This window comes from Protopterus annectens, chromosome 6.part1 (assembly GCF_019279795.1).
Source record: "Protopterus annectens isolate FY-2018-M chromosome 6.part1, PAN1.0, whole genome shotgun sequence".
Taxonomy (NCBI): domain Eukaryota; kingdom Metazoa; phylum Chordata; order Ceratodontiformes; family Protopteridae; genus Protopterus; species Protopterus annectens.
In genome coordinates this window covers 400,995,183-401,007,883 of record NC_056738.1, presented here as the reverse complement: position 1 = coordinate 401,007,883, position 12,701 = coordinate 400,995,183, and the positions used below count along the sequence as shown (strand labels likewise).

Sequence of the window (12,701 nt, the reverse complement as noted above, 5' to 3'; positions counted from 1 at the left end):
GATTTATGTAACACACACCCCATTACATAATACTGTTTAAAATCAGCACATTAAAAAACATTAGACAACTTTACGGTTTCTGTTACAAAAGTCTAACAATGGGATCTTCTTTTATTGTTTACAGAGCTACCTTAGCCTCACAGGTGTGGTTTTACAGAGGTCTGCCTCCAACCTGTCAAGCAGATCACAGACGATAGTCTCAGGTGTCATGTTTTCTATGTACCCTCATAGTTTGTTGTTGGAGTTTGTGTATTTTTTTTCTGTGTACTTGTTTACTAAGGGAGACATTATTCACAGGAGAGGCTAGCATTAATATTACTACACTGATGACATGCATCCCTACCACTCCTCTCAGGAAATCAAGTAGGAGGCTAAGGGAGTCAGACTGGTTAGAGGTCAGTTAACGCATACATTTTTGCGCTATCTGATTTATGGTGAAATAGTAGATAGTTTGTAGTATGTTAAACCCATGTGCCGTATGACCATCTCATTGGTTTGCCTCTACTCAGATCCATGCTCACATCCACTGAGACAGAGCCTGCGATCTTAGGCCTCTCTCACAGAGAAACCATCCCTCCAGCCTGGGGTCCACATTGTACATGGGACTGGGGTGCTTAATCCACAATTCCATGTCCAACTATGGTGGATCGTTTGGCCGTTTTTATTAAAGTGGCTATAGGATATTATTAATTGCTAAGGTTTAAGAGGTTAATTTATATCAGACACCAGGTCAAATTTTTTTGGAGGTGGAGCACCCAGGGGTACACTTAGCCATCTGAGCAGTGTTGGAGCAGATGGATGCAGCTGGAGACAGATCAGCCTTTCAGTGAGCAGAGGTGGAGGGAGTCCATTTTGGGGTCCTTATGGCTGCAGGTGTCAGGCCTTTATTGTCATTCTTTGGGGCATTGATAAGTGAGCGTGGGGTCGAAGGGAAGTCTAAATGGGGCATTGACAGGGAAGAATGATCTGATGTGAAAAAACCTCATGATCAGGGATTGATCTGTGAATCTCTTGTAAATCAATTTAGCAATGTAAGTATGAAAAAGGAAAGTCAACACAATGTGGTCAATGTGAGTGTCAATCACCTCCTCTTCTGTACCCTGATGCTTCCCTGATAACCCACCTAGCGGGGTTACCTTGGTTTATATTTCACCTTGCTGAAGGCTTATTTTTGGGTACTTTGGCTTCTAAATATTTTTGGCGGCTTATGCAATGGCTATCCTCCATGGCTGAGACCCCTGTGGGAGAGACCCTCTGAAGGATACTTTCCACTATGGTGTACTTTTAGTTATCAGTCCAAAATTTGCTTTGTCTTGTCATCTCTCCTTGCCATATGTCATTTGAGAAGTCCCTGAAAGCCAGGGACAGGGGACAAGGGCTGCTTGGGGGACAGGACTCAGCCAGCTTGAGGGTCTGGGTGGAGCCAGCTACTCGCTACCCTGTGGGGTTCCTGTCTCCAGGGTTTAGCCAGTTTGCTCAACCATGTGGCCATCTTGTGACATATGGGTTTATTTAAGCTGGTAAGTTTCTCTATAATACCAGTGTCGGGGTTTGCAAGGTCAAGGTAGGCTGTATGGACTGCCTTTCCCTCATCAATGGCCTTGGGGACTGGTTTGAAAATTCTTTTCAATTCAGCTGACAAAAGGCAAAATGATCTACCCTTGACAAAGCCAAACTGGTCTACACAGTCCCTATGTCTTTGTGTATATGTTTGTTTATTCCTCTCCATCCATAGCTAGCTCCAGCTTTATGGACAGCTTAATAGCTTGTAGGAGTCCAATTAGAGGGGGTACCTTGGTGGAGTGGGGACCCTAGGTGGTGGGCACACAGTTGCCCCTTGGCCACTGGGGCTGCACGGATCCTATTATCTAGCATTGTGCCTGGGCGGGTTTAGTTCCTCCATCCTGTTTAGTACGTAGCAGGGCACACACAAATTCCGTCCCACCATTGATGCTGTCCCATTGATGCTGTGTTAGCTTTTTTGAGAGGCACATTGGAGACTGCTGCTGGGCTGCACTGGGGATTTCTTCTGGTTTTGGATAGAGGGGAGAGGGGGGGTTTGGACTGCTGGAACCTGTGTCTGCCAGTATGTTGGCTGTGTCTGTGGGTTTTTTTGTTAATTTTTGGATAATGGACTAATTCTCTGGATCTGGAGTATAGTTTCCAAGGTTTCAGAAGAATAGCTGAAGATTATGATTGTCTTAATATTTTTAAATTTTCTTCATTTTTCTCTCAAAGTTTGAATTTGATTGATTTTTTTTTGGCTTTTTTACTAATTTAACCAAAGGGTGTCAAAGGTTTTATTGATTTTGCTCTATCATGTAACAGCTTTCTCCTCTTATTGTTGTTTGTGTTTTAAGGCTGGGGACTGACAGACTGGCCTGGTGGAAAAAGAGTCTCTTGGTTTTTTTTAGGATTATTGCCTGCCATCATGCAGTCCCTGGTCTCAGAGAAGGCATTTGTAAGGGCTTCACTTAGCTTGGGTTGTGGTTTCCGGCTTGGGGCCTTTTGAAGGATACCACACCAGTTTGAGTGTGTGGACGCTTGTTTTAGAGTTCTTCACTGGGGTCTTTTTTGTTTGGGGTGGGGGCGGGATGTGGATATCCAGTGAGATTAGTTAATAAAAAATATTAGAACGAGAAATATTAGATATTAAATATTAGAAAATAGTGACTCTTATCTGTTCTTATGCGTTTTAGTTTTGTTCTAATATTATTTATTAATGTAATGTTTTATTCTGATTAGTTTTACTTGTATAGTCTAATTTTTGCTATTGTAAAATACTTAGGTGTATGCACTGAATTTGAATTGTACTTCTCACTTTTATAGATTTTACCTGTTAGAGTAAAATGAGATGAAAAAGAAAAAAAATGGCTTGACATTAAGAATGTTCTAGCATGTTGTACAAATAAACTCTGCTAAAGGCACTCACTTTTTATGACTGAATGAGACACTTGGACAATTAAAGAGATTCATACAACAGTAGTTATTTATTCATTTTCTCAAAAGTGTAGCCAACAGTCAGAAACTATACATAGCAATTCTGCAACATGACAGTAATGTAGTGTAATTATATTATCATTTTCTATTATTTTCTTTTTAAAACAATCTGCTACAAATGCAGATGATTTCAGACACATTCTGGTTTACAGTTCATCCTTGTTGGAGCAAATTTCACCCTCGTTCACAAATAACCTCAATAACACTCTGTTCCATTGGAATGGGATCCAAACAGCGATGGGCTGTACTTCCTACAATTTCATCCAAAAGGAAATGGACAAGATTCTCATCAGAGACAAAGCGCCACAGATACAGTTGCAAATAATAACAGTCTACTTGGATTTGCTGCAAACCATAGCGCCCAAATGTGCGCAAGCGTACACATTCTAGAAAGGTCTTGAGGCTGATCTTGATAATACCTGTCAGGACTGACACCTACATCAGAAACAAGAAGACAGAAAAAATAATTTAGACCACAGAGACAGAAGCAAGCTGAAAGAAATGTGCTTAAAACTGTACCACCGATGCTTCTGATACTTTAGTTAAAACAATAAATGGAAGCAGGATAGACAGAATGAAAAATAAAATGCAATGACAGCACCACAATATTAACATAGTTTATAATAAATCTAACGAGTTGAAAGGTTGGGTGAGGAGACAACGTTAATTAAAACCATGTTTAGTAGACTGTCACCTAGTGGTGATTCAATGGTAGTCCTGTGTGATGTTTACATGTTTTTACATTTGTCAGACTTTTAGCCATTTTCTGCATAATGAATATATCTTATGTATTTTAATCATGTGACACAAAGCAATGGAAAAACAAAACACACTCACAACTTTAAGACAATAGTAAACAGACACATGCTCTCTATACCATCTAAATTTACAGAGCGCAAATCTGGATGCGGATAACTTGGAGGTGGGGATTATATATCACCAGCTGCTGGCAATACAACTTAAACAGGATATGCCATAAAACAATTTGCTGCATGTATCAGACAGTAAGTATACTGTATTTTGATGGTCACAGAGATCTCACTAAGCAAATGCAACCATTTCAAGGAAAACCTGAGTAAGTCTTTACTGTGAGCAGGGGAAATTTGATCAAGACAGGTGGAAACTCTCCTTCCTTGCTGAGCATTTCATTCTGCAGTTCAAATTTGCATCCTGTATCACTCTGCACAATTTTTATGTCAGCCTAAAGCCTAAGATTACCTCTGAAAACAGGCAGCTATGTCAAATGGACTACGTCCCTCTAACAAATAATGCATAAATCTATGAGGTTTTAAGTTTGAAGGAAGGGATGGACATTTCTTTATATTGCTTCTTTAAGTTTACTAAACAAATGTCACCATTCTCTCTTTAGCAACACTGTAATCAATGTTTAAAGAAAAATAAAGCTGACAGATCTTTCTGGCATGGCTGTATACTGTACAAGGCAAGTCAGAAGGAGCTGGATGGAATTCATACCTGCACATTTAAAATAAAACACATTCCATTATTAAATGGCACAAAAATAACTCTCCAGCAGCAGAGAACATAAGTGTCAAACTTTGTTGGCTAGAAAACAAAGAAAGTACAGTTTTGTACCTACCATAAATGTAGATGTCCGATAGGTATGTATCTGCAGTCATCGCATATGGGTTGTCCTGCCTCAGGCATCCCTTCGGTCGGCCGGATTCCAAAGTCTGGGTCCGGCGTCGGCTGATGTCGCACTTTCCCCGACGTCAGAGCACCTGGGGTATAAAAGCATCAGCCAACGCCATCTTCCTCAGTTTTTCTTGCCCCAGATGCCAGGTGCCCTCTAAGGAAGGCTAAATTTGGAGAGATGCATTTAAAAATCCAAACATGCACAGTAATATAACAACAAATACACCATAATAGATCACCCCAGTTAGCTATAAGAGGGATAAGTACCCAAGAAATACCACAGAGGGGAAGGAGGGTAAACCTGACTGCAGATGCATACCTATCGGACATCTACATTTATGGTAGGTACAAAACTGTACTATGTCCTTCAAGAATGCATCTGCAGTCATCACATATGGGTAGAATACCATAGCCAATCTGGGGGTGGAGGAACTATGTAAAGGATGGTGTAGCTAAAATGCCCTGCAGGACTGCCGTAGCAAAGCCTGCTCTGGATCTGGAATATAAAGGTAAATTGTAATGCTTGGCAAATGTATGCACGGAGCTCCATGTAGCAGCTTCTAAAATGTCCTTGGTAGCCACCCCTCTTAAGAAGGCTGTGGAGGTGGCTGTGGCTCTCGTGGAATGAGGTCTAATATTAGCTGGCACAGTTTTTCCATGAAAGGAGTAACAAAAACAAATGCAATTCCCTATCCATTTTGAAATTGTCTGTTTGGAAATTGCTTTTCCTTGTGTTCCAGCAGCATATGCTACCAACAGCTGGTCAGTTTTTCTGTAACCTTTAGTTCTGTCCAAGTAGTAGCGCAACTGTCTGTGTATGCCCAGGGTGTGCAGAAGTTTCTCCCCTTTGTTTTGTGGATTTGGAAAGAAGGTAGGCAAGTGAATAGCTTGGTTTAATGAAACCCTGGATACCACCTTTGGCATAAATGCAGGATTGGTTCTCAATGAAACTCTGTCCTGATGAAAAATAAGAAATGGCTGTACTGCCATAAGGGCCTGTAACTCAGATACTCTTCTTGCTAAGGTTATGGCCAGAAGGAAAGCAGTCTTCCAAGACAGGAACTGTAGTTCTGCATATGCTGCTGGTTCAAAGGGAGGCGGTTTCCTTGGAGGCTTGATGTTTTTGATTCCTCTTAGAAACTGTCTTAGGAGTGGATGAGAGAAGACAGGTGGATCAGTATTGTACTCTGCTGAAATTGCTGAAGCATGAATTTTAATGGAAGAGTAAGACAGACCATTGTGGAACATTTCTGCCAAGTATTCCAGGATATGTGCCATGTTCATCACTGTCGCATCTAGGCCCTTTGTGGTGTTCCAAATGTGAAATCTTTTCCATTTTGCTGAATATGCCTTTCTTGTGGAAGGCCAGCGAGCTTCCATAATAATATCTTTCACTCTCTAGGATAGCTTATCCTGAGGAGGAGTCAAGTTATTTTCCAGGCTGTTAGTTGCAAGGTTTTCAGGTTGGAATGCAGAGTTTTGTAATTGTGCTGTGTCAGTAGAAGTGGCCATAGAGGAAGAGGCCATGGTTTCGTGCGTGACATGCTCTTTAACAGTGGGTACCAGTGCTGTCTTGGCCAGTCCGGAGCTATCAGAATCACTTTTGGCTGCTCTGTCCTGATCTTCAGTAAAACCTTGGTCATTAATGGGAGAGGTGGAAATGCATACACTGTTAGAGTTCTCCAGCTGAAAGAGAGGGCGTCCACTTTCCATGCTTGTGGGTGGTATGTCCTTGAGCAGAATTTCTTCAGTTGATGATTGTGGGGGGAGGCAAAAAGATCTATGTCCGGCCTCCCCCATGATTGTGTTAGCTGTAGAAAGATGTCCGGGTGCAGCATCCATTCGTGTGCATCCATGATATTTCTGCTTAAGCTGTCCGCCAGTATATTGTCTTTCCCTGGCACAAACTGGGATTGCAGCTATATATTGAGCTTCAAGGAAAGTTCCCATAGATTCATTGCCAGCCTGCAAAGAGAATAGGAATGGGTGCCTCCTTGCTTGTTTATGTACCACATAATCGTGGTGTTGTCTGTCCTTATTAGCAGATGGCCTTGATGCAGAAAGGGTTTGAAGGCTTCGACTGCATGTATCACTGCCAACATTTCCTTTTGGTTTATGTGCATGCATAGCTCTTTTTGTGACCATAGACCTTGAATGCATCTGCCCTCCAAGTGCGCTCCCCATCCGTGGTCTGAAGCGTCTGTTGTAATGGTTTTGCTGGCTATTGGTTTGCTGAAAGGCAGACCCCTGTTTGACTGGCTTGTTTGAGCCCACCACAGAAATTCCTTTTGAAGGCATGGAATGAGTGGTATCAAAGTTTCCAGGCTGTGACTGTGCTGAGTCCATAAACTCCTTAGGTACCATTGTAGTTTCCTCATATGTAGTCTTGCTTGCGGAATCAGAAGGATGCAAGAAGCCATGTAACCCAGGGCCTGCAGGATTTTCCTTGCAGTCAGCTGGGTTTGTCTTGTCAGATTTTTGAAGTAATCTGGTAGTTGACTTTGTTTTTCTTCTGTGAGGAAGGCCATTTGGGTGGTTGTATCTAGATTTGCACCCAGAAAAGTTATTCTTTGGGATGGAACAAGTCTTGATTTGTGAAAGTTGACTGTATATCCCAAGGCCTGAAGTAGGTGGATGGCATAATTCAAGTGTTTTACCAAAGTTTGTTGGCTGTCCGCTTGTATAAGGCAGTTGTCCAGATATGGATATATTTGAATCCCCTGAAGTCTGCAGTGTGCCATTACTGATGCCAGGCATTTCGTGAATACTCTGGGTGCAGTAGATAAGCCAAAGGGCAATGCTGAGAATTGATAATGCTCTGACCCTGCAAGAAATCTAAGGTGTCTTCTGCAACTTTGTCTGATAGGGACATGCAGGTATGCCTCCTTGAGGTCTAGAGTTACCAGCCAAGACCCCTTGCCCAGCATGGGAAGGAGCTGCTGTAGAGTCAGCATTTTGAACTTTGGCACAATGAGAGAAGTATTCAGTGCGGACAAGTCGAGAATAGGCCTCCATTGTTTTCTTTTCTTGGAACAAGGAATAGTCTGGAATAAAATCCTTGGCCTTGTTCTGAGAGAGGAACCTTTTCTATAGCTTTCATTTGCATTAGGCTGGAAATTTGTTTCAAAGCCTCTGCCCTTTGATTCGGTGGCAGGTCTGGCATGCCTTTTCTTTTTGATAATGTGTGGAAATGGAACCTGTATCCTTTGTCTATTATTTGTAGTGTCCATTTGTCCCTTGTAATACTGTGCCAATTTTCTGAGAATAAAGAAAGCTTTCTGCCCAAAGGTGCTTCCAATTGAGCCCTGGTTGGCGGTGTCAAAGTAAAGTCATTGAGCCTGTCCTTGTGCAGCAGTTGAAGGTCCTGCATTACCTCTCTGGTTGGGAGGTTGCCATTGACGTCCTCTGTAGGAGCCTCTAGCTTGCCCTCTACCTCTGGCATGCCTGTTCTTGCCTCTCTGAAACCTCTCTGTGTCTGGAAAGGACCAATTCTTGGAAGGCCAAGTCCTGCTGAATCTTGGTGGTTATACTTGGAGAAAATCTTTGACTGTTTGTACGGATTTAGCCTTTTCTTCAAATTTCTTTAGGACCTCCTGAGCCGTGGAGCCAAATAACTTTTGATTTTCCAGTGGAGCATCCAGCAGCTTTGCTTTAACATGGTCTGGCAGAGATTGTTCCTTCAGCCAAGCATGCCTACGTATGACTGTGCCAGTCATAGCTGACCTACATGAAGCTTCCAATGCATCATAACCACATTGCAAGAAATGGTTGCTAACCTGTTGTGAGATATGTACCAGATCCTGAAGTGACTTGCGGTCTAGGGGGTCAGGTGAAGACCGCTTTTTATGCAATTCATCTAACAAATACTCTTGGTACTGTATCATATGAAACTGACAATTTAATGCCTTCATAGAAAGAGTAGCAGAAGTATACACTTTTTTACCCCATCTCTCTAAAGCTCTGGACTCCCTTTCAGAGGGGAGAGGATTTTTAGCGGTGGCAGCTGCAACCCCTTTAGGGCCCTGGGAAATAGTTTCTGGATCAGCAGAGTGGGCCTTGTAAAGGCAAAGATGTGAGTCTGGGACCATGTAGTACCTATCGGGTTTAGCAGGAGCTGGAGGGAGAGAATCAGGGGTTGTGCTAGAGTCAGAGTACACATCATCAATGACATTCAAAACAGGAGGAATAGCTAAAGGTCTATGATGAGGCAAATGTAAAAAGGTCCTTAATCTTTTCCTGGAATCAGAGAATTCCTGGCCCTGCCATTGGAAATGCTCTCTCATAGTGTGTTGTGTCTCCCCAAAGGAAAGCTCTTCAGGAGGGGAGGCCGAGGGAATAGATTCCTCTGCATCAGAATCCTCGTAGGCGAAAAACCTCCTCCTGGTGGTCCGAGAGAGTAGAGCCATCAGAGGCCTCATCTGAGGAGTGGGGATCAGAGGGCTCAACCCTGGGCCTTTTGTCTGGAGGAGGTTGAGAGCCCCTGTCCGGATGAGGTTGAGAGCCCCTAATTAAGGAGATAAGATCCTCTGCTAAGCTTAGAATCTGTGAACCAGTAGAGGGTCCCTGAGGAATAACCTTGGGAGGCAAAGCTTTTGAGAGTTTAGCAGCTTTAGCCCTGGAGAAAGCCTTAATGGACATGGATGCAGGAGGCCTGGCTGCACCACGTGCTGGTGTAGATTTGTCTAAAGGAATGGTGTCGGAAGGTTCCAGGACACCAGTTTCTGTTGGAAATTCAATAACCGACTCAGCCGGGGCCTCCGGGACTGAGGTAGTCGGTTGAGCGGTTTCGGTAATTGGAAGTACCAAGGACTCTGTTTCAGCCGAGACCGAGACACTCGCGGTAGGCCTGGCCGTGGTTTCAGCTGAAACCGCTGCCCACGTGTGTCAGTCCTTATCCTTCCGTTTCTTAATTAAATGTGAAGTCGGAGTCTCCGACGGCATCTTATACGAAAAACTAGCCCCAAAAAATTCCTCTGCAAACTCCGCCCGACGTCTAAGAGTGCGTCGGTTGAAGGAAGCACAGGCTGAACAGGCCGAGACGTCGTGGTCTGGGCCTAGGCAGGGGAGGCAGTAAGAGTGGAAATCCTTATGAGGTATTTGTTTCCCACAAGTTAAACAATTATTAACTTTATCTGACATCGGCTGAGGCAAGAAAGAGTCCCCAACGGGGTACTTAGCTTTTTGAAGTCTTCGGTAGCTGAATTACAGGAGCTGGCCGACCGGCACTTGCAAACTGCTTCTGCTTTGGGCACCACACGGCAAGAAAGACTGAGGAAGATGGCGTCGGCTGATGCTTTTATACCCCAGGCGCTCTGACGTCGGGGAAAGTGCGACATCAGCCGACGCCGGACCCAGACTTTGGAATCCGGCCGACCGAAGGGCTGCCTGAGGCAGGACAACCCATATGTGATGACTGCAGATGCATCCTTGAAGGACATCTGAGAGCACTAAAATGTTATGTCAGTTTGCTGACACAGGGAAGTCTGCGCTATAATCAAGAACTAAAAGGATGCTCCATTACAGCAAAGTAACATTCTGAACAACAGCTGTAAAACTAACAAGGCATGACTGCAAGATTAAAATGAGGTGGTTAATAATATGCTACAGGAACAGTGAACTACAGACCTGTTCCTACTTGTGCCTGTTATTCAAAATTTAAAAACATGGCACATAGCAAAAAAAAAAAAAAAAAACAGTAGTACAGGATCCTTATTTCTCCGAAGAACAATAATGTAACCAGATGAACTAGTGAAAAAAATGTAAAAAAACTGGATAATATAATGCAGGTTATACAGAATTCTGTTTCCTGAAATATTTTTATTAAAATTTTGGGAAAAAAACTGCAAAAAATATAAACTTTAAAACATAATGCAATGTAGAAATATGGTGAACAGTAGATTTAAAGAACAAATAAAATTACAACTATTTACAATATGTACAAAGTCTGAGACCAGCAAGGTAGTAATACAAACAAAAAATCATACAACAGTCCAAATATTAAGTAGATGAAGAATATTATTCAATAAGGACCAAGACCGTCCAATGATTATTCTTTAATTTGTTTGGGTAAATTCTTCTTTCCTTTCTTTAATTTCTTTAATTGCAGCTTCATTTAGAAGAGTAAGAAAGTCTTCAAATTTTGTTTCTGAAGATGATTTCCAGTTCCTAGCAATTGTTTTCTGGCCACAGCAAGTAAGAGTCCAAGTTAAATAAAAAAGGTTTTTCTTTTTTATCTATTCCTAGAACATTAAAGAGAACCATTTATTTTGTTAAAATAAATGCATCATTCCATAATGCTTTAAAAAGTTTTGTATTTTTACCCCAAAATTCTGAACCATGTGGCAATCAAAAAGCATATGTGACCAATTATATTTAATTTATTACATCTCCAACATCCAGAGAACTTTTCTTTTGTCATTTTAGCAAGTCCAGAGAGATTTTCTTTTGTCATTTTAGCAAGTCTAGCAGGAGTTATAAATGATCTAAATAAATATTTCCAAGTATGTATACTCCAATAAAGGATTCAAGATGTATTTTTAATAGAGGAAAGAAGATGATTTATATTTTGATTAGTGAAAACTATAGGAAATTCTTTAGCAAAAATGTTCCAAAAGTTCTTATCTAAGTTTGAATAATCCTTGGCTAATATTTGTTATACTTTCAAAATTAAATTATTAAATTCTCAGTGTTTACAATTAATCTCATATAGCATCAGTATCAATTTTAACTAAAGCAGATTTAGATAAAATAGATAACTTAGTTTGATACAGTGTTAAAACTAATTGTAAATCATTTAATTTACTGTTGTTTATATTAACAGAATTCTGTTTCCAATTACTTTTATGCTGCAACCTACAAATATATACTGACAGGATGAAAGATGTTAAGGTGAAAACTAGTATCTCTGTGGTAGCTTTAGTATATTTCTGTGGCTGTCTTGCTTTTTTCACTATCAATTTCTGCTTTTTCTGCGAGCACTGCAATGGCAGTAGACAATGCACAGCATAATTCCCTTTTCCCAACCAAAGATTCCAGCTTATTTTAGGGATTCACAAGCTTTCCCATGCCAACCATGAAATATGATCACTCCATCTACCCCAAGGCCTCCTTCCAGTAGGCTACTTGGATCAAATCCAACAGACGTTAAACGAGGACTTCTTTGTAAGGTGTCCAAAGCACCTGACTGGCACATCTATCACTACAAAGGAGCCACAGTTGTACTCCAGGGTCCTCCCATACCAATGAGCTATTCAACCTTTCATGAACAGGAAGGTCCCACAAAGTCATTAAGACACATCATTTGTTGGCACTTGTAACTTTGACAGCATTCTCAGAATGACAAGTACAGAGAGTTTTTGCTAAGAACTCAGTTCCTGCTTTCCCAACTCAGATTGTAAAGCACATACAGTATCATCATCCTCTTTGTGATCATTAGAAAACAAGACCCCAAAGTACTTATCCACACTAATGGCAGTTGTCTTTCCATGAAGAAAGTTTTTTTTCAGGTTACCAGGCTTGCTTTGCTATAAACTTAAATTCTCATTCGTCCTTTATTATGTGACTATGCACAGATCTTGTGCAATTAGTGCCAAGTAATGATCTAAACATTCTGCAATATACTATAAGACCAAAACACTTGCTTTTAATCCAGTGAAGTCTTCAGTTATACCTTTCAAGAGACAAAGCACCCACTCTTAGCTTAATCTTTAAGGTACAGGAAGCAGATGGTGACAAGCTTTCTTCACTCAGTAAACCAGAAGCCTTTGTTAAAACTTTGATGCATGATCTTGCAGCAGGCAATTGCTATGTCTAATATGTCTTGATAGCAGACTTATCAGTGAATCCCAAAATTCATCCAGCCAACTAGCACATATAAACTCACAGCTGTCATCACCCATCAATATATTCTAGGTAGCCTATCATTTTTCCTTAAGTGCTTTTCCAAAAGAGACTGCTAAATATAAATACAGACATCTTAACTCAGTGCATGCAAGGTCTTCTTATAAACTGAAAGAAACAAATTGAGTTGGTGTGATGGAAAATCCATG

General features: G+C 41.4%; 1 protein-coding gene across 1 annotated transcript in view; it reads right to left on the bottom strand.

The window, feature by feature from the left end:
- Window positions 1–2,967: 2,967 nt before the first annotated feature.
- VPS51 (VPS51 subunit of GARP complex) overlaps window positions 2,968–12,701 on the bottom strand; it is a gene marked incomplete in the record, with an annotated part of 371,967 nt that continues 362,233 nt past the window's right edge. Inside the window, 1 exon segment of the mRNA XM_044075814.1 lies at window positions 2,968–3,435. Within this exon segment, the coding sequence (XP_043931749.1) occupies window positions 3,175–3,435 (261 nt within the window).